The 20,782-nt window shown below is 40.1% G+C and overlaps 1 protein-coding gene across 6 annotated transcripts in view; it reads left to right on the forward strand.

Moving 5' to 3' along the window:
* The window catches only part of ICA1 (islet cell autoantigen 1), a 136,931-nt gene that overhangs the window by 18,985 nt on the left and 97,164 nt on the right, over positions 1 to 20,782 (forward strand). For 3 of the 6 annotated variants that reach the window (XM_045828696.1, XM_045828699.1, XM_045828693.1), the window contains exons 2-5: positions 7,448 to 7,538; positions 10,447 to 10,612; positions 13,903 to 13,975; positions 19,227 to 19,350. In XM_045828696.1, coding sequence (XP_045684652.1) covers positions 7,522 to 7,538; positions 10,447 to 10,612; positions 13,903 to 13,975; positions 19,227 to 19,350 — 380 coding nt within the window. In that variant the 5' untranslated portion in view covers positions 7,448 to 7,521. The remainder of the gene's footprint in view (positions 1 to 7,447; positions 7,539 to 10,446; positions 10,613 to 13,902; positions 13,976 to 19,226; positions 19,351 to 20,782) is intronic. The other 3 variants (XM_045828697.1, XM_045828695.1, XM_045828698.1) reach the window with 3 other exon arrangements.

Here is a 20,782-nt window from a genome sequence, read left to right on the forward strand (position 1 = left end):
GAGACATGCCACAAACTTACGGATAGTCAAAGATGAACTCTCTAGGCATTCACTATATGTGAAATAAACAGCACTTAGTGTCTACGCTCTGGTGGCCATAGAATATATGGAAATGCTAAAAGTGACAAAAGGTAGCCTCAGTGATTGGCCCCTATGTCTCCCCACTCATACTATCTTTTGTTAAGTTATGGGAATGCACATCTGCTTATGGTTGGTTGTACATGCACACCATGCCATTCAACCATGGGAGAATTTGTTCATTGCTTTCCCTCTGCCTGGAATGATGCCCCCACCACTGTTCCCCCACCACACACACATACGCACACATGCACTCTTAACCATCACAGGGCCAGACTCTACTGATTCTTAGACACTCAGCCCCAAGGCCATGGAGCAAGCAAGCTCTGTGACCTCTCCTCTCTGTTCCCCTCACCTTGGGTGTCTTCCTCTGTCACGGTGCTCCTTGCATGTCACAGGTGACAGGTCACAGGTAACACTCGGGATTCCCTGACTTCAGATTCTCCTTTTCATTTATACACCAAACAGCCTCAAAAGTCTGTGGCATGGAGTGATGTATAATTTTACGGAGGATTAATTTTAAACAGTTATTCTGTATTTCATCAAATATAAGACACCATTGCTCATGAGATCTTTTGCCATTTTATGCTCCATGAAAAAAGAAAATGACTGCGAAACAGTTGACAAGGTATCAACTGAAGTTCATATCCCAGGTTTGGCAGTGTTGGAACCTGAACAGATTTGCACCTTGTTCAGTGCCCTGTGGTGCCCTGAAGCTGGTGTTTGGGGATGAGTGATTTTACTATGAGGTGATTGAAATATGCCACTTCACACCTATAATACTATAAGCCTCTCTTCTCTTAAAAAGGGTTTCTTTTTTTTTTTAATTTTATGTATTTATTTTTAGGGAGCGGGGAAGGGAGGGAGAAAGAGAGGAAGAGAAACATCGATGTGAGGGAGAAACATTCATCAGTTGCCTCTGGTCGGCACCCCGACCAGGGACCAAACACACAACCCAGGCATGTGCCCTTACCAGGAATCAAACTGGCAACCATTTGCTCTGCAGGACAGTGCCCAACCAACTGAGCCACACTGGCCAGGGCAAACATGTCTTTCATATGGGAAAAAAACAGCCTACTTGCCAAAGAAAGCTAGATGTGATGTGGACAACAGAACTGAAGAGCTCCAACACAGTGACAAGTTTTAGTTAGAAAATAGACATTTTGAATAACTTAGAGAGGAAAATGACAAATTTGGCAGTGCCTCAGATCAGCAGTTCAAGAGAATGTACCTTACATTCAGTGCAGAGACAAGAAAAAGGGATCTTAGACTCCATCTCAGCTAGTACTGGAATTAAAAGAAAAACTGCTCACTGGTGGGAGAGAAAATCTGTTAAGGTTGGAGATATAATTAATTTAAACATAAAACCACCCAAGAGACAGGATACAGGAAGTGTGGTTCAGGAGGAAGGTTACTGAAACATTGCTGTGGATTGAGAGTAGTGATAGGGTGAAATACAGCTATTGATCTTACTTTACTCTGAAGAAGGGTTGGCTCAAGGATTTTAGATTCTTTGCATAATCCAAATGCAATCAGAAGTGCCATAAACTAACTCCATAAGCTCATAGAAAAGGGCATAACTTGAAAAGTTGAGTGCTGCTGAAGGCAGCCTATATGGACTGAAAATACTTTTCCATGTTCTATCTCCAAGGGGGAAAAGTCATGACTTCTCTTCTTTCACTGTAGTGATGCATCAAACTTTTTTTTTTTAAAGAAGATTTGCTTTAGCATTCTTTGAACCTAGCAGAATTGGAAAAGATTATTTTGTGGGTATTTAGGAAAAACTTTGCTTATGTATTGGCCATCTGGTGTGTTCAAAATGGTTTTTTCAATGGCTATCGGAAATTGAAATAAGTCGAACAGTAGTAGCCTGTCCACAAAGGTGGATAATTTGATCATCCACAAGTGAACAAACAAGTGTTGGTGAGCACGTGGAGAAAATAGAAGGCTTGTGCACTGTTGGGAGGATTGTACATTGGTGCAGCCACTATGGAAAAAAGTATGGAGGTTCCTAAAAAATTTCAAAATAGAACTACCATATGACCCAGTAATCCCACTTATGGGTATTTATTTTAAAAACACTAATTTGAAAAGATACATACATTCTGTGTTCATTGGAACATTCTTTACGACAACCAAAATAGGAAGCGTGCTAGGCATCCATCTGTAGATAGTGAGATAAAGAAGATGTGGTACACATATACAACATAATACTACTCAGCCATACAGTAGAATGGAAGCTTACCATTTGGACAGTGTGGATTGTCCCAGAGGGTACTATGCTAAGTGAAATAAGTCAGAGAAAGACAAACACCATATGGTTTCACTTATATGTGAAATCTAAAACACAAAATAAACAAAACAGAAGCAAACTCATAGATACAGAGAGCAGACATATAGTTGCAAGATGGGAGGGGGTTGGCCAGCTAGGTAAAAAGGAGAGGGGATTAGGATGTGCAAAAGGGCCCTGGCTGGTGTGGCTCAGTGGACTGAGCACTGGCCAAAGGGCCCATTTGCTCCAGTTGCGTATAATCCAGCACTTTATTCAAGACAAAATTCATTTCCAGAAAGAATTTTTTCTAGGTGCCATTTAGCTGTGGCACTCAGATTGTAATATGCTTAAAAGGCCCTTGCAACGGCTATTAGAAATGCAGACTCCTGGACACATTCCCAGAGATTCCAGTTCAGTAGGGAAAGGGTGAGGCCCATGAATCTGCATGTTGGCATCCCAGAAGATTCCAGAGCAAGTAGCCTGGAAACAGTGCCTGGAGGAACACTGCCGTGTAGCATCATAATCCGGAAGTAGCTTGGAAGTCCAGGTAGAAGGGACAGTTTGCTCAGTGATTTCATTATCTATTTTACCACAGATAAATTGTTAAATACTTTTAAAGATCAAAGATTTATAAAAAAAGTTGCAGCAAATGAAATAGTCAACAGTTAAAAGGCAACTTACTGGGTGGGAGAAAATATTTGCAAACCATATATCAAATGAAGGGTTAATATCCAGAATATTCAGAACTCCTACAATGCAATAACAAGGAAATTATTCAATTAGAAAACAGGCAAAGGACTTGACCAGACATTTTTCCAAAGAAGATACACAAATGGAAAATAAGCCTATGGAAAGATGCTCACCTTCATTAATGCTCAGGGTAATGCAAATCAAAACCACAATGACATATCACCTCATGCCCATTAGGATGACTGCTATAAAAAAATTCCAGAAAATAATGTGTTGGTGAAGATGTGAAGAAATTGGAACCCCTGAAACACTGTTGGTGGGAATGTGAAACGGTGCAGTCACTGTGAAAAAAGTATGAAGATTTCTCACAAAATAAAAAATAGAGCTACCATATGATCTAGTGATTCTACTTCTGGGTATAATAGCCTAAGAAAATAAAAACAGAATCTTGAAGAGATATTTTTACATTTATGTTTATTGCAGCATTATTCACAATAGCCAAAATGTGTAAGCAATCTAAATGTCCATCAATGGAAGAATTGACTGAAAACAATGTGCTACATACACGTACAATGGAATATTATTGAGCCTTTAACAAGACAGAAAACTGTCCTATGTTACAGTGTGTATGAACCTTGAGGTCATTGTTCTAAGTGAAATAAACTAATTACAAGACAAATGCTGCATAATTCCACTTACATTAAGAATCTAAGATAGCCAAACTCAGAGATAGAGAGTAAAATGGTGATTGCTAGGGGTTGGGGGAGGAGGAAACGGGAAATTGTTCAGTGGGTATAAAGTTTCAGTCATGCAAGATGAAGATGTTCTGGAGGACTGTTGTACAACAATGTTAAAGTTAACAATACTGTACTATGCACTTAAAAATTGTTAAGAGAATAAATATGTTTTTTTTTACCACAGCAAAAATATTAATCAGAAAGTACTAATAATCCTGGACTCCTGGCCAAAATAGAGGCATCGGTAGATTCATTTCACCTCCTTGCACAACTGAAAGAAGGACAACAACAAATTTAAAAATGAAAAATAACCAGAACTTCCAGAAAATCAAGCTGTATGACAACCAAGAAGTTAAAGAAACATTCATGCAGACCAGTGTGGGGGCCAGGGGGCGGGGGGGATGTGCAGCAAGGCAGCAGCTAGAGGACCAAGTAGGTGAGGTGACAGCTGGTGGACTAGGCAAGGTGGTGGCTGGAGGATGAGGCAGAGCCACCTTTGCATGCAGATAAACTGGGAGGATCAACTGGGGAGTGAAACAGACTGTGCAACCCAGGGTTGTGGTCGCAAGAGAAACTCCCAGCCTCATAGGAGAGTCCATTGGAGAGACCCAGAGGGTCCTAGAATGTGCACAAACCCACCTCCCCAGGAATCAGCACCAGAAGGGCCCAATTTGCTTGTGGGAAGTGGGGGAAGTGACTGAAAGCCAGCAGAGAGCCAAGCAAGTGGCATTGTTCCCTCCCAGGCCCCTCCCCACACACAGCACCACAATGTAGCTACATGGTGTAACAGCTATGCCAAGACAAAAAAAAATATGGCCCAAATGAAAAAACAGATCAAAGCTCCAAAAAATAGAACTAAGAAATGAAGAGATAGCCAACTTATCAAATGCACAGTTCAAAACACTGGTAATCAGGATGCTCACAGAATTGGTTGAGTTCGGTCACAAAATAGAGGAAAGAGTGAAAGCTATGAAAAGTGAAATAAAGGAAAATGTACAGGAAACCAACAGTGATGAGAAAGAAACCAGGACTCAAATCAATGGCTTGGAGCAGAAGGAAAAAATAAACATTCAGCCAGAACAGGATGAAGAAACAAGAATTCAAAAAAATAAGGAGAGGCTTAGGAACCTCCAGGACATCTTTATAGGTTCCAACATCTGAATCATAGGGGTGCCAGAAGGAGAAGAGGAAGAGCAAAAATTGAAAACTTATTTGAACAAATAATGAAGGCGAACTTCCCCAATCTGGCAAAGGAAATAGACTTCCAGGAAGTCCAGGAAGCTCAGAGAGTCCCAAAGAAGTTGGACCCAAGGAAGAACACACCAAGGCACATCATCATTACATTACCCAAGATTAAAGATGAGAGAATCTGCCCTGGCTGGCATAGCTCAGTGGATTGAGTGCAGGCTGCGAACCAAAGCATTGCAGGTTTGATTCCCAGTCAGGGCACGTGCCAGGGTTGCAGGCCACGGCCCCCAGCAACCACACACTGATGTTTTTCTCTCTCTCTCTCTTTCTCCCTCCCTTCCCTCTCTAAAAATCAATCAATCAATCAATAAATAGGGAAAACATGATTTTAAAAAAGAAAGAAACTCTGGATTCCCTTTAAAAAAAAGATGAGAGAATCTTAAAAGCAGTAAGAGAAAAGGAGACAGTTACCTACAAAGGAATGCACATAAGACTATCAGCTGATTTCTCAAAAGAAACCTTGCAGGCAAAAAGGGTCTGGAAAGAAGTATTCAAAGTCATGAAAGGCAAGGACCTACATCCAAGATTGCTCTATCCAGCAAAGCTATCATTTAGAATAGAAGGGCAGATAAAGTGCTTCTCAGATAAGGTCAAGTTAAAGTGAGTTCATTGTCATCAAGCCCTTATTATACAAAATGTTAAAGGGACTTTTCTAAGAAAAAGATCAAAACTATGAACGGTAAAATGATAACAAATTCACAACTATTAACAACTGAACCTAAAAAAAAAACAAAGCAAAAAAAAACAAACAAACTAAGCAATCAACTAGAACAGGAACAAAATCACAAAAATAGAGATCACCTGAAGAGTTAATCAGTGGGGAAGCAGGAGGGAGAGATGGGGGAAAAGGTACAGGGAATAAACAGCATAAATGGCAGGTAGAAAATAGACAGGGGAATGTTAAGAATAGTGTGGGAAATGAAGAAGCCAAAGAACTTACATGTACAACCTATGGACATGACCTAAGAGGGCAGAGGGGAATAAATGGGAATAAAAATGGGACAACTGTAATAGCATAATCACTAAAATATTAAAAAAAGAAAGGACTAACTATCCTAATAGTTCCTGGTGACATCAAACTCAAGACAAGAGTATAATTTCATTTCCTTGAACAATATCTTTTTATGAAAATTTTTGTTGGAAATTTTGAGCTAAGTAAAGCAAATGTGTACTTACTGTGAAGCTGTATGGGTGGTTGGTGGCCTCCCACGATTTACTGAGCAGAGGACACGGCTTACTCATCATGAATGTCATTTCCAAAGCAAATGGTCCAAAAACCTGGATGCTCTCCAGGAGAAGGAGAGATGATGATTACGGGATGCTGTCATTCCAGCGGCATCTGGACACTCTAAGAAAGAAGCCTGGAATTTCAACACCTTAATTTAGTTCCCTTAACACATTTTTGAAAGCCTGGGAAACTTTAATCATTTTAGGGGTACTAGTTGCCAGGACCCTTTCTAAGGCAAAAGGAGACGATTGCACTGATTTTGTTGGAATAGCCAGAAGCACTCATACATGGAGCATTCACTCTGGCAGCCAGCACTCTGTGTCTGGCCAGAGGCCATCTCTTTAAGTAGTGAGCTCACCACTCTTTCCAGTAAAGAGTAGCAGGGAAGTGTGGCTGGGTTCGGTGGTTCTGCCCCTCCCTATTGGCTGGCTAGTAGCTTCCGTGAATGGGGCAAATGAAGTGAGAGGCAGAGACATCAAGTGACTCCCATATGAATGAATGAGATGACAATAAAAATGTTAGGCTGAAAAAAACTGAAATAAACACATTTTCTTCTTTTTACCCATTCTTGGTATCTCATTGCAGCCAATCAATTCTTTTTCTGTTTTTGTAATGCACTAGTTCATTTTTTAGAATTACTAATTATGAAATATTTCAGATCTCTAAAGCATACTGATGCAATATACTCGCTGCCTAATTTAACAGAGAGAACACTACAGGTACAGTTGAAGTCCCTGCATACACATCTCAAATAATACCCCCCCCCCCCACTGCAGTGGTAACTGTTGTCTGGAATTTAGTGTTCATCATTCCTAAGCAATTCTTTACACCTTCACCACATAATATTTCTATACTTTTTTATATATATATATATATATATATATATATATATATATATATATATATATATATATATATCATTGCTCTGTATGTTATGGTCTCATTTTATACAGCCTTCTACAACCTTCCTTTTTCTTTCAACCTGCTTGTTCATTTCTTACACTTCATTTGGGATATTTCTTCCAGTGTTACTTAGCTAAACTATTCTTGACACCAGTGTGCAGTGTTATTGTGCAGTGTTAATGTTGGGCCCCTAGAATACAGTCAGAAATGCCTTAGATTGGGATTTCTATGTGTCAAATTAACCCATCATTGTAACATAGTGTGTGACTGTTAAATGTGTTTTTATTTCAGGTTGTAACTTACCCTCTCATGCTTTTTCCCTGCCCCTTCTCCCCAAGTCATCAATAGAAAAAGAAGAAGAAAACATGTCAGGACACAAATGGTAAGAAAGTTGTTGTCTTTTCTGAATTGGGAAAGGCTAATCAAAGTGGAAAACATGTGGTATAAGTTCAATAAGTGTCTGTGGAATAGAAAAATCAGGAGTCACATTAGCAATGAATAACCTGCTAGTCCCTATCCAATGTTGCGTATAGTCATGTTCAATATCCCTATTAAATGTAATATGGAAACAAAGTACCCCAAAATATAAGTTCTTATCTGATGAGTATTCTCTAAGAAATTAATTTTTCTCTGACTTTTCTCTTCAAAAGCAAATGTTGGCTTTTCTTACCACCATTTCTTTAAATATAGTGATACAGTTTTTATCACTATCTTATTTATAATGTATAATATTAGAATTATATTAAGATAATTTTATGTAGGGAAGTGATAAAATAATGAATGAACACAAACTCAGACTCATTAATTTGTAGTCATGACTTGTTGAGCCCTAGCAGTCATGGCTCAGTGGACTGAGTGGCTGCCTGTGAACCAAAGGGTTACTGGTTCGATTCCCAATCTAGGTCACATGCCTGGATTGCAGGCCAGGTCCCCAGTAGGGGGTGCACGAGAGACAATCACACATTGATGTTTCTCTTCCTCTCTTTCTCCCTCCCTTCCCCTCTCTAAAATAAATAAATAAACTCTTTAAAGAAAAGAGCCAATCACTGTTGAAATTAATGATGATGAATAAAGCACATGTGGTAATCATATGGCAATGTTAGCACCAACATTTATGTGCCTATAACACATCTAAGCAGCATGGTTAACATCTTATAAATTCCAGATCTGTTTCAAGCAGTGGTTCTGAACCCTTTCGAACTTTTATCCCATCAGGCAAGCAGATCTTTGTCACATTTTACCGCCTTTAATTTGTATCATGAAAAACGTGGTGCATGTTTTTATTATCAAATGCACAATTAATTATGACAAAGAGTATACTTTTTAATCCCTCCTCTCTCAGTAGAGAGTTTTAAAAGGTAATTAATAAATAGCTAAGGGATTTAGTTTCCCTGAGCATCGCCATTTGACAGCTTTCTAACTAAGGGTTGTCATACTGGTTTTTTTTTTAATTATTCCATCTTGCCTCATTAAGACAAGGGGATGGTTCCATCCTGTGACCCTCCTAATGGCTGTCATATCAGCAGCGGCTGTGGGAAGTAGGTAGTCACTTTCGTGTGACAGATCGGAGAGCCCCAAGAAGTGGGCTGTTCTCCGAAGTCTTTTTCCCACTTACTCCGCCACTTCGTTACGTGTTGCTGAATACAAGGGCTGCAGAACCATTGTACTGAGCCCTGGACTGGGGATTCAGGGGCCTGGATTTTAATCCTGTGTGACTTTAGACAAGATTCTTAACCTTTTCAAACCTAAGATTCCTCATTTGTTGAATGACTTGGGGTGGGATTGAGGCATTCGTTTTCGCTAGATCTCTAAAGGTCCCTTTTATTTTTTTCAAAAAGGAATTTATTTTTTTTCTGTTAGTCCATGACCTTTGGGAAAAAATAAAAAGATAACAATACAATGAAGTCCACTTAATTCCCCTGAAATTCCCCTGAAATAACCCCAGTTTGGGGGTTGGGGTATATCCTTCCAGTCTATTAATGTACAATCTCTAGAGAGAGATTATCTTTTATATAAAAGTTATGGATATTTTCATCTTATTTTTTATTATATAAGTTCTTACTAGAACTTCTAAATAATGCAGAAACCATGAAAGTCCCTCCAATTCTACTTCTGTCTTCCAAAGATAACTGTTGCTAAGAAAATCATCTGAAATCCCTCATGACTTTTTAGGAATAAAAACGTGAATCGAAAACTGCCAATGTTATCGGAAAGGAGGTTAGCAATCATCAGGTTCTGAGACACAGGTATTCTGATACGGTAGTGTAAAGCAACTCATGGTTTAGGACACAGGCTTGGCACACTTTGAGTGGCAGTAGCTCGGATGGAATATGACGTGTGTCTGTACAGCACAGGAGTGGGGGCCTCTGGAGCAGGAATCTAGGTGGGAGGAGGGCTGCAGATGACAAGGGGCGGGGTGGAGTGCCCAAGGCAGACTTCCTGTCAGTACTTGAGGTACTCAGGTCACTTTACAGAATTCCATTTCATTCTCAATTTTTTTTCTGATTTCTTCTTACGTACTTTTTGATTTGATCTTCACTATGTTTTTCCTGAAGAATGTAAAGTATTCCAAGCATTTATATTTCAGAAATTAAAGTTTTAATGTCAGAAATCTACAACAGGTTTTTTAAATGTTTTTAAATTTTATTTGGCTTGGTAAGAAGTCTACCCTCAATTTTTTAAGTGTACAACACAGTGTTGTTAACTCCAGGCACTGTATCTCAGGAATCTGTTCATCAGGCATAATTGAAACTGTATGACTGTTGATGAGCAATATCCCATCTCTCCTTCACCCCACCAGCCCCTGGTTGCCACCATTCTATACTCTGATTCTATGAGCTTGACTATTTTTAGGTACCTCTGTGACAGATTTGAAGCATGCTGTTTTTCAGCCCTTTATCTTGGCTTGTCTGCCATCGCTTCAGGGGTGGAGAGACCTCTGGTGTCCAGCTTTGGCTCTGGCTCACTGGTGACTTGAGCCAGTCACCCTGCCCCGTGGGGCCTCACCTTCCCCACTTCTAAAAGGCGTGTGTCCTGCCTGTTGATATCTAAACTCTCTTCGAGGTTGAGTTTCTTGATTTCCTGCAAAAGTTGTTTTATTTCTTCATTAACTTTTAAGGTTTTAGAGTCAGGGTTGATTAGCTTGTTTGGTGTAATAACCACAAAAGAAAGTATTTATATATTATTAATGTTGTAAGCATATAATATAATATTTAGGTAAGTTTGTTCACACTGGAATATCACAGTCATTATGAAAGTCATGAATAAAATAGCTCTTTAAATGTTTTCAGCAGCTATCCCTGGGACTTACAGGATCGGTATGCTCAGGATAAGTCGGTTGTGAACAAGATGCAGCAGAAGTACTGGGAAACAAAGCAGGCCTTCATCAAAGCCACCGGGAAGAAGGAGGACGAGCACGTTGTGGCCTCTGATGCGGACCTGGACGCTAAGCTGGAGGTGAGCCCCCAATTTCCCTCTGTCCCTGCACAGCTGTCTTGCCGGAGCCGCGGGCCTGGGGCAGACTCCGCTGGCCAGGCATAGGAGCTTTACATTCAAAAATCGATTGTGAGCAACCAGTTCATGAGGAAAATCTAGGATTATATCATTTCAATCCCAGCCTACATATATATTTTCAAACCTACAAATTCTCATGTAACTATCCATATGCATCCATTAATTTTTTTTATTTTTTGCACTTAGTTGAAATGCATGGCATGTGGTCTGTTCTCAGTAACTGTTGAAAAACATGAATGCAATTAAAGAACCACCACTAGTGATATCAACACTGGGGTCTGGTAAATGTTTACATTTAGAAAAAGAAAAAAAATGACAGCAAGAGATCCTGGAAAGTGGAGTCTGGTGAGCTTGGTGCTCCACCCTGGAAAATTCTAGAATGAAGTATAAGCAGATACTTAGTTAGACTAGTTAATAATCCAGTAAGCTGAATTTGTATCTGGTTGACCCTGGAATACCAATATAACTGGTAGAAGGTCCACTAACCCTGCTTCTTCCTGGATATTCTGCCAATAGTTTAGATTAAAGTTTAAAAAGCTTACCTCTGGGAATAACGGGGCACTGAGAGGAAAAAGATGCTATAGAACCTGGAAAGAATTCAATGTGATCTCCTGGTTTAATATATGAGCTAAACTTAATGAGCCGAACATTGAATGAGATTGAAACAAAAAGCCCAAGATTTCTGAAAGCTTTCTGAGAAGGGTGGCTGGCTGGTGGAAACCGTGGTTGGATTGTCGCAGAGAGAGAGGTTTAGGGGGAGAGAGGTTGGTTGTCAATTGTACAGGAAGCTCTATCACGTGGAGGAGGGGTAATTCCTTCTGTGCGTCTGAGGGCAGAAACAGACCCCGGGCCACCATTCATGGTGCTCATCTCTCATGAAACTACCTCGTGCTGGTTGTTTGCCTCTCCTTCCTCCTCCAGGAGGTCAAATTCCATGTCAGCCTATTCACCATTATGTCTTCAGCCAGTCACACAGTATACATTCCCGAACTATTAACCAAACAAGTGTACATGTTAATGCAATTAACCTTAGTTCCCAGCTGTCCCCCTGTCTCTAGAATTGTTCAAACAGAAGCTGGGTGTTTGGTAGGGACGTTCTAATGGAGATTGCTCCAATAGAGAAAAGTACCACTCAAAGGTATCTATTTTGATATTCACATTCTAAATACAGTTGAAATTATTATAAGTTGCTTTTGCTTTCCATGACTTACAACTTTATGTTTTTCTTAACACCCTAGTAAACACAAACCTCATTCAAAAAGGAATTTCATGTGTTAATTATTAGTACATTAAACACAATACAGCAATTTTACATTTATATTTAGACTCTTGCAGCAGCGTTTTTACTGAATCAACTATAGTGTAATCAAAACAACTGCTGTCCTAAGCACAGAACATCCAAAGAACTTAGCTGTTACTAATAATTTTACACATGATAGAGGTTTCTGTTGCAGAAATGTTAATACTGATGTTGGTATTTATAGAGACTGGAATCCATCAACCAAACATATGAAAACAGTGTGCAGGCTGTTTTGATGTGGTTTTACACTGTTATCCACACAAGGCAAGCCTATAAAATAAGAATTTGTATTCTGTGGGCACAGAAAGCTATGTGCCAAGCTAAAATAATGGTCGGATTTCATTCCATCCTTTTGGGAAGTCAGTGTAGAAGTGTTGCACTGAGTTTAAATATTTGCCCAAATTTCTTGCTAATAAAATAATTTTCTCAAAAATAACTCTTACGTACAAGCACAAACAAAATATACCCGACTAGCAAGACTTAGTTAAATTAAGTCTTTTAGGTGCCACAGCAGAGGAGACCAGCCAGGTGGTGGAAAGTTTTCTTATCTTATTTTGGGTGTGGTTACCAGAGTGTGTACAGGTGTCAAACTCACAGAACTAACACTGCAGAGCTGTGCCTTCTATTGCATTTAATCTACACCTCAGTTTTTCAAAGGTGAGCAGTAACAACAGATCAGACCCTGAATGCATTTTTTGAATTTCCTTGTGTTGGTGGTTTATGACCCGGAATACTGATATCAAGCATTTGTGAGGGAACAGATTCAGACTGCTGATTTCCTATTTTGTTTTATGGTAAATGAGTGCTTTTGTTTTCCTTTTCCAAACAGGTAGGGGATATATTATAATGAAATGACATTTACTAAAGTTTATATGATTTATTTCCACGTTTTGTCACAGTAAGCACTCCTGGGAATAGTTTTAATCTTTTCAGTATAGACATAAGCCTCCCTTTTTATTAATGTACTCATACACATTATGAAGCAGATCATCTGTTTTGACCTAAATAGTGAAGTGCTATCTAACACCAGGACGTGACTGCTGCGTCACCATGACCAGTAAGCTCGGAGGGAAAAAAAGGAACCTTTTGCCTTGGCACATTGGGTGGCTCTTCAGAGGCAGAATGTTGTCTTCCGGGTTTTCTAGTTGAAGCCAGCACTGGCCTCTGTGCTGGTGGAGATAGTGTGAAGTATCTGTTCTGTCTTTTCTTGAGCTGTCTCAGTTTCTGATGCAAAGACCAGGTCCACCATGAGTTAAAAGTACAGCCCACCTGCTTTTCCCTTAATTCCCTCTGTTATGGCTATAGCATGACATTCGATTTCTTCTCTGTGTACTTTATGAAATCATTGGAAAAATAAGGAGTAATGGGGCTGCTAGGTGAACTCCATTTTACCAGACGTCTTCCAAACAGACAAACATTCAGCTGATTGATTTTTGTTTGCTTTTTATGGAGTTGTTTTAGCATGCCCTAAAAGACATTAGGATCATAAACTAAGCTAATTTTATGTTTTAAATATGATACTTAATTGACAGATTCTCCATTAAAAAAAGAAGACAGCAAATGGTAAAAGAAATAAATTAGATTATGAATGAATATTGGGTCTCTGGTTTACCAAATCCTTTAATTGGGCCCTTCACTTAGGATTTCTGTTTTTCAGCTATTATTTCAATTGTCTGGAGGAAATCGTTGCTCTGCAGATTTTAATTTAGATTGCAGAGATGATGAATTCCAATAAATACAGAGCAATATGAGAACGTATTAGAAGGCTTTGCTCACAGTTGCTGTGTAGTACACCACGTAACACCAAGCACGCTTAGCATGTGATCTCGTTTTTAGTGGGCAAATCAAGCACTATGGTTATGTTCAGTGTACTTATTTTTTTATTTCACTTCTGCCTATTTCATTTAGCAGTTTGTTTGTATTTTTATTACAGCTGTTTCACTCAATTCAGAGAACCTGTTTGGACTTGTCTAAAGCAATTGTACTCTATCAAAAGAGAATATGTTGTAAGTATACCATAAGTATGAATATTGATCAGTTAGTAAGATATCGGATATTTTGCCTCATGGTGTCATTGCATATGTTTAGGAAGTAAGACCAAGAAACTGCTAGCTAGGAGTGTCTGTCTTTGCTCTGTAAGTGGGTGGGGGGAGGATCTTGAATAATTTTTATCAGAAATCCTTTATGTAGGCTGTTTATCTTTCAATGCAAGTACCGTAATGGAAGAATTTTGTATTGGGTCTCCCATGATTAAGCACATACCATTTATTTTTCTAACTATAAAAAAGTTTTCTCAGTTTTTATATTTTGGGGTTAAAAAATTTTTTAATTGCCCTGGCTCTCTTCTATCTAATGTTGTTCTTTTAAAATGGCCAAATGGAGAGAGAAGGAACGTAAGGTTAATTCATTGACAATGTTTTAGGGTTAGCATTTCCTCAGCATTTTCTGCTGTACATTGGTTATTAGAAAAGAAGACTTTTCTGTGATGATCCTGTCTTAAAATCATTACCAACAAAGTTATCCTTGAGATGTAAATAAATATCAAGTAGTACATTAGTCTGGGTTGTTTTTTTGTTTTATTTTGTTTTGTTTTGTTTTTTTTATAGATGACTTAGCACAGATTCTGTATTTCTGAGACTAAATGTGAAATTTTCTGTTTCTAATTGCTGCCAAACCCTTTTCCACTCATCACAAATTAACAGTCAGTCACCTTCCTTCATTAGTAGTCTTTCATTAAGACTACTTGGGGATAAGCACAAGCTCCTAGGACTGACAGGCAGAATTCGTAGATTGTCTGTATTGCCATTCACTGCGTGTTGGAGCTAAGACTTTTCCAGGGCTGTAACTCCATAGCCTTGAGTAGGGAAGAAGTCAAGATATAGGAGGCACACGCGTGCCCCCACTTTTCTGTCCACATCCCATCAGTCTCGGTTACAGGTCCTTTTTGTCACCAAGCAGCCTTCAGGTTCTCCTTCCTGTCTGCATGTTCACGGCCCCATCCTAGCCAGGCCACCTCCATCGCTCTCTCTGTGTGCTGCATTGGCTTCCTCACTGACATCCCCGCCTGCAGCCCTGCCCCCTCCAGCCTGTGGTCTCCACTGCAGTCAGAGAGCAATCAGGTCACTCTGCCGGAGCTTCCAGGGGTCCGAGCTGGACAGTGTGAGCAACAAAATCAATAATGACTGTATTGAATTATTATAATCCATAAAGTTAAATGAATATCTGTAAAATCTAAGTGTAAATAAACAAATGAGGAAGAGAAACACCTCTTCCTGATAAAATAACTCCAATTAATAAATACAGAAAGAAGGAAGGAGCCACAAAATCATCATCAGGCAAACTCCACAGTAAGAGTTGTGACAGGATGCACTGAAAGACAGTATAATTAGTGAATGAAAATCTGAGGAGAAACTGGATGTTCGCATAGTCTTGGGTATTCCCCCAATATTTTAATAATTACAAAAGGGAACAAACATAAATTTACAGTAGAGAAACCCAGTAGACAGCACCTAAAGAAGTGATGGAGCTGAACCTCATGGTGAAAATGGGTGCTGATGTCTTGCAGCCCCGACCCCACGCCCTCCACCTGCATGGCTCGTTACCTACACACCTGTAACCCAGTCTGGTCTGAGAAATTGGACAAACACTTATTCAGGGAGATTCTGCACAACACCTGGCAGGTACTTTTAAAGGGCGTCCAGGTCATGAAACACAGGACAGAGAATTGTCGCAGATTGGAGGTGCCTAAGGAGACTTGACATCTCGGTGCCACGTGGGGTCCAGGACTGGATCCTGGATCAGAAAATCGACATCAATGGGGACACTAGGAAAATGCAGATCGGGCTGTGGTTCGCCCAGGAGCCTGGCCTGAAGTTCGTTTCCTGGCCATAATCCTTGCACCACGCGCCGTCAGGTGCTAACATTAGGGAAAGCTGAGGAAGCAGGTGCAGGAACTCTGCATTCCACTTAGAGTTTTTCTATAAGCCCCAAATAATTTCAAAAATTAAACGTTTTTAAAAATGCACACTGGAACATATCATTTCTCTGATGAAAAAACCCCAGTAGCATTTACAGTAAGATCCAGACTTCCATGCCATGGCTTATAAATTCCCACGTGATCGGCCCTGCTCACCCCTCCAGCCACTTTTGTCCTCACCCACCTGGGACCTGAGGCCTTTCGCCCTCCCTGTTTCCTCTCTGTGGAGTGTCCCTGCCCTGATGTCTTAAGAGTGGTTTCTTCCTGTCAGTCAGAGCCCGCCTTCCTGGTCACTGCTCCGATATACCTTCCTTGACCACCAGTCAAAAGCATCTACTAATTTCTCTTACTCTCTGATATTGGATTTGTGATTACATACTTTTTTAATTTTCTATCTCCTGCTTCTTGAATATAAGCTTCATTAGAGCAAGTATCTCACAAATTATAAATTAATTCACCCTGTGCTGAGTGAATTAATGCTGCCTAGCTAATTGCTTTTACAGTTCTTTAGTTGCCTTTTGGGGGCACATCTGAAAATCTAATCAGCGATTAAATATGAATAGGTTTTGATTTGTCTCTGAATTGTTAAACACCAATAAAGTGAAAACTTATAAGTATAAATTTGTGAGTTATATATTGCCCTAGAAGAATTTTAAATGTCTATCAATTAATTTCAGTATTTTATTTTATTCAAATTAACATTAAGAAATGAACATCTCAGAAAATGAGAGCCATCACTAAGCAATCGGCTCAGATATTTCCCATCGCCCTCTGAGCAGCACTACCAATTAATCAGAATCTAGCTCTTAAACCAAAACCTGTTAACTCCCCTGCCCCTGCCCCCAAGTTCAATCCTCAAGTGCACAAAGTGATCAGAAACAATTTTTCAAATGCTTCAACCTACTTATGCTTATTTAGAAAAGAGTGCATTTCATGTAATTATTCAGGTTCCATGAATTGGTTTCTTCCTAGCCTTAAGCTGAATGTGTTTGTTTGTGTATGACTTGAGGCTTCAAGGTAGAAGAGGCGACAGCAGCCTCGTGCTGTTATGAGCAAACACGTGACCTCGCTGTCCATAGGGACAGAGTCGCTGTGGGATTGAGTGAGTCTTCCACTAGTAAGTGAAGTGAAGAGGAATGAAATGCATTATAAAAAAATACTTCTTATAATTACAGGAGCTTTTTAAAGCCACATAGAACCATGGCATAAATATCAAATAAGCATTTGAAGTGAAACAAAATGCACAGGGATAACAATGGGAAAGTTACAATGAATTCAGTGTCACAAGCATTTGCCTGGGGAATCCATAGTCCACAGGAGGCCCCTGTCCTGAGAAAGCTTACAGTCTCTGTGGAAATACTCTAATACCGGACGCTCAGAGGACACTGCTGTCCTACAGAAATAGGGATAAACTACTTCACAGAGGAAGTAGCTGTTGAGCTGGACTTTGACCAATGAACAAGATTTTGAGAGACAGAAGAGGAAGGCGTGTAGTCATTCATTCACCTCTCGGGAAGGATGGATTCTTAAAGCTCCTTCTTTTTTGGAATGTGCAGAGTGAACCATGGTCACAGATTAATAAGGGAGAAGTATAGAATTTAACCTTCACCTTTGGATTTGTGGTTCCTGGCTAACATTCTATAGCCGTTGTTGGAGAGGTTATGTGAAGTACAGGGTGCATTTTCAAAAAAGTCTGGATGGTTCATGAAAACAAACCAGAACAAACATTTCAAAAGCAGGTTTAGAGCTGGCCGGTGTAGCTCAGTTGTGTAGAGCATCATCCTATGAACTGAAAAGTCATGGGTTCGATTCCCAGTCAGGGCACATACCTAGGTTGCAAGTTCGGTCCCCTGTGGGGGTGTGTATGAGAGCCAACCAATCGATGTGTCTCTCTCACATTGATATTTCTCTCCTCCTTCCCTTCCCCCTCTCTAAAAAAAATAAAAATAAATTTTAAAAAACAATTTTATAGACACATGATGTATAAAAACAATACGGAAGTGTGAAATAAAAGTAGTGGTGTTCTGAGTAGGTCCTTAGCAAATCCTTTGTTTAGAGAAAAATACCACATTCCAGGAAGCTCGGTGCTACCCCTTGCTTGGCTGTTGGTGAGTGTGCCTTCAGGATGAGCAGTTGCATTTGATGAAGCTGTCTCTTCTGTGGGGAAAAAGAGTGTTTTGCCATAGTAAATAATGATGGTGTGATTATATCTGCATACACCTTTCTGTGCTCATGTTGCTACTTCCTTAGGATGTATTCCCAACAGAAGTGCAATATCAAAGAGACATTTGTACTTGTTGCCAAATCAACCTGTAGAAAGCTTGTACCAGTCACTGTCTCTCCAATAGTGCCATCTGAGGGTGTCTTGAAAAATAAGAACCAATAGCCCTGGCTGGTTTGGGTCAGTGGATTGAGTGCCAGCCTGTAAACCAAAGGGTTGCCCATTCGACTCCCAGTCAGGGCACATGCCTGGGTTGCAGGCCAGGTCCCCAGTAGGGGGCACGTGAGAGGCAACCACACATTGATGTTTCTCTCCCCATCTTTCTCCCTCCCTTCCCCTCTCTCTATAAATACATAAATAAATCTTAAAAAAAATAAAGGACTAATATAAATATCAAATCATTATGTTGTATACTTGAAATTCATATAATGTATGTCAATTGTACAGCAATTAAAAAAAATAAGACCAAGACTAGGCATAACCAATTCAGATGTGGTTCCAGCTGTGCATTTAAAAAATCCACCAAGCCATCAATCTACCCACCCTCACTCCTCATCCCCCGCCCCACCAACCAAAAACCTAGGTCATGGATAAGGTGTTTGAATTGCTTTATAATCAAGTAGAATGTAACTCAGAAAGCAGAGATCAAAAAGTCAGCAAGAGGGAAAAACAGAAGGAAACCAGCCCTCCATTAGAGGCAGCCTCAGAACATTCCCACAGTCATACTTGACAAACTCAACTTTTTCATTTCAGCCCGAAGCAGCACATTATCGGCTCGCTTTTCAGTGCAGAGGTCATTTTCTGGTTCTAATTACAGGGCACCAAGCGCATGGACAGATGTACTCAAGTGAATTTGATCTCTCGTTTTTGTAAAAGGAAGAACAGCGTGAAAGTTAAACGGCGGGGGCAGGGAGCGTACCTCGTAGCCTGTCACTTGGATTTAATTTCACCTCGTCTTTGACTCTAGAAGAGAGAGGACCTTGTGATTCGTCCCTCTCCTTCTCTCTCTGTAATAAAAATGCTCATTGTTCATTGCTCTTTTTGGTCTTTTCTTCATCAGTCTTGTCCCAAGAAGAAAATGAACTGGGAAAATTTCTCCGATCCCAAGGCTTCCAAGATAAAACCAGAGCAGGAAAAATGATGCAAGCGACAGGAAAGGCCCTCTGCTTTTCGTCCCAGCAAAGGTGTGTGGCCTTCCTCGGGGCTCTGTTTAGGGGACCTGCTGAGACTGTGGGACCTGCTTACTCATGGAGGAGAATTGCCCATTGTTCTGTAGAAAGCTCTTGCTTACCTCATGCTATTCTGTTCTCGTTGTTAGTCTGTATTTATTTTCTCATTAATATAACAGGTATGATCTTTTCCCCTCCATATTTAAATTAATTTGTTTTCATATTTCTTCTGGTCTGTAGGGTGCATTTTATACGCCAGTCACTGAGGACTGTCCTAGGCTCATATTTGACCTTGAGCATTGCTCATAGCAATCAGTCTGGTCCTCTTCCAGCAGCTGATCTAAGCTGGAGACCAGTGGGAAGGGTTCCTCCTCTGCTCTAGGTGAGCCAATGAACTCGAAAGCAGTATTGTTCAAGATTCCCGAGCCATTCTGCTCCGACCCTGGACAGCAATACTAGCAGTCCCACCTGGGCGCGTGTGAGAAATGCAGAATGTAGGCCCCATCGCAGAACTGCTGAGTCCCGATCTGCATTTCAACCAGATCCCTAGTTGATTTCAATGCACATTCAAGTTTGAGAAGCTCTGGTGCAGAGAAGACTGTACTAAATAAGCAACTTTTTTTTTAACACTACCATGACATGTTTTTACCGTCAGCATAGAACAAGCAGGAGCCCCTGCATCTAGTTGCATTTGGCGTCTGAGAAATTCCCACTCTTCTCCTCCTCCTTCCCCAGTAACTAACAGGCCTCCAAAAATGTCACACACTAATATTAGGCAGGATTGTACCTAAATAAGGCTTAGAGGTGTTTTCAAAAAATATTTAGGCCACAAAAATTTCACTTAGATTATCCAACAGTTTCTTCCCTGTTAATTTCTTCTTCCTGCTTTCTCTCGCTGTGGGCCAAGAGCAGGCCTGTTGTCAAGTGTCTCTGTGACAACCAAGGAAGGTGGAGTAGAAGAGAGACCAATCGTGTCAGTTTTCCAGTGGTCCCACTCCAGGGCATGTTGGTTCTTCCTAGTGACATCTGGACTCTGGCCTTGTGGGCCATGCCAACTCTCCTCGTTGAATGGAGCCATTGCTAATAGATCTTTACCCCAGGTTTCCAAGAAAAGTTTCTTTATAATCTTGAATTACACCTTTTAATCTTATTATAACTGTTTTCCTTACAAAAATAGTACTTACTCATTCTAGAAAAATTTTAAAACAAAGAAAACCCCAGAGGGCAGAATTCAAAAACAACTAAAATTTTAATAGAGACGATCCACTTTTAACCCCTTGGCACTTTCTATCATCTTTGCTTTCCACAGCCTTAAAAGGGTAATTGATTCTTGAAAAATCATTTATATATTCTCATATGGTAAGCAGATGATTATTACTAATTTCAGTGGGAAAATTCTTATATAGACCCCCATGCCAAAATTAGCATCCATTTGTGCAAGACACCA

The sequence above is a fragment of the Phyllostomus hastatus genome, unplaced genomic scaffold, assembly GCF_019186645.2.
Source record: "Phyllostomus hastatus isolate PE091 unplaced genomic scaffold, TTU_PhHast_1.1 phas_scaffold_78, whole genome shotgun sequence".
Taxonomy (NCBI): Eukaryota; Metazoa; Chordata; class Mammalia; order Chiroptera; family Phyllostomidae; genus Phyllostomus; species Phyllostomus hastatus.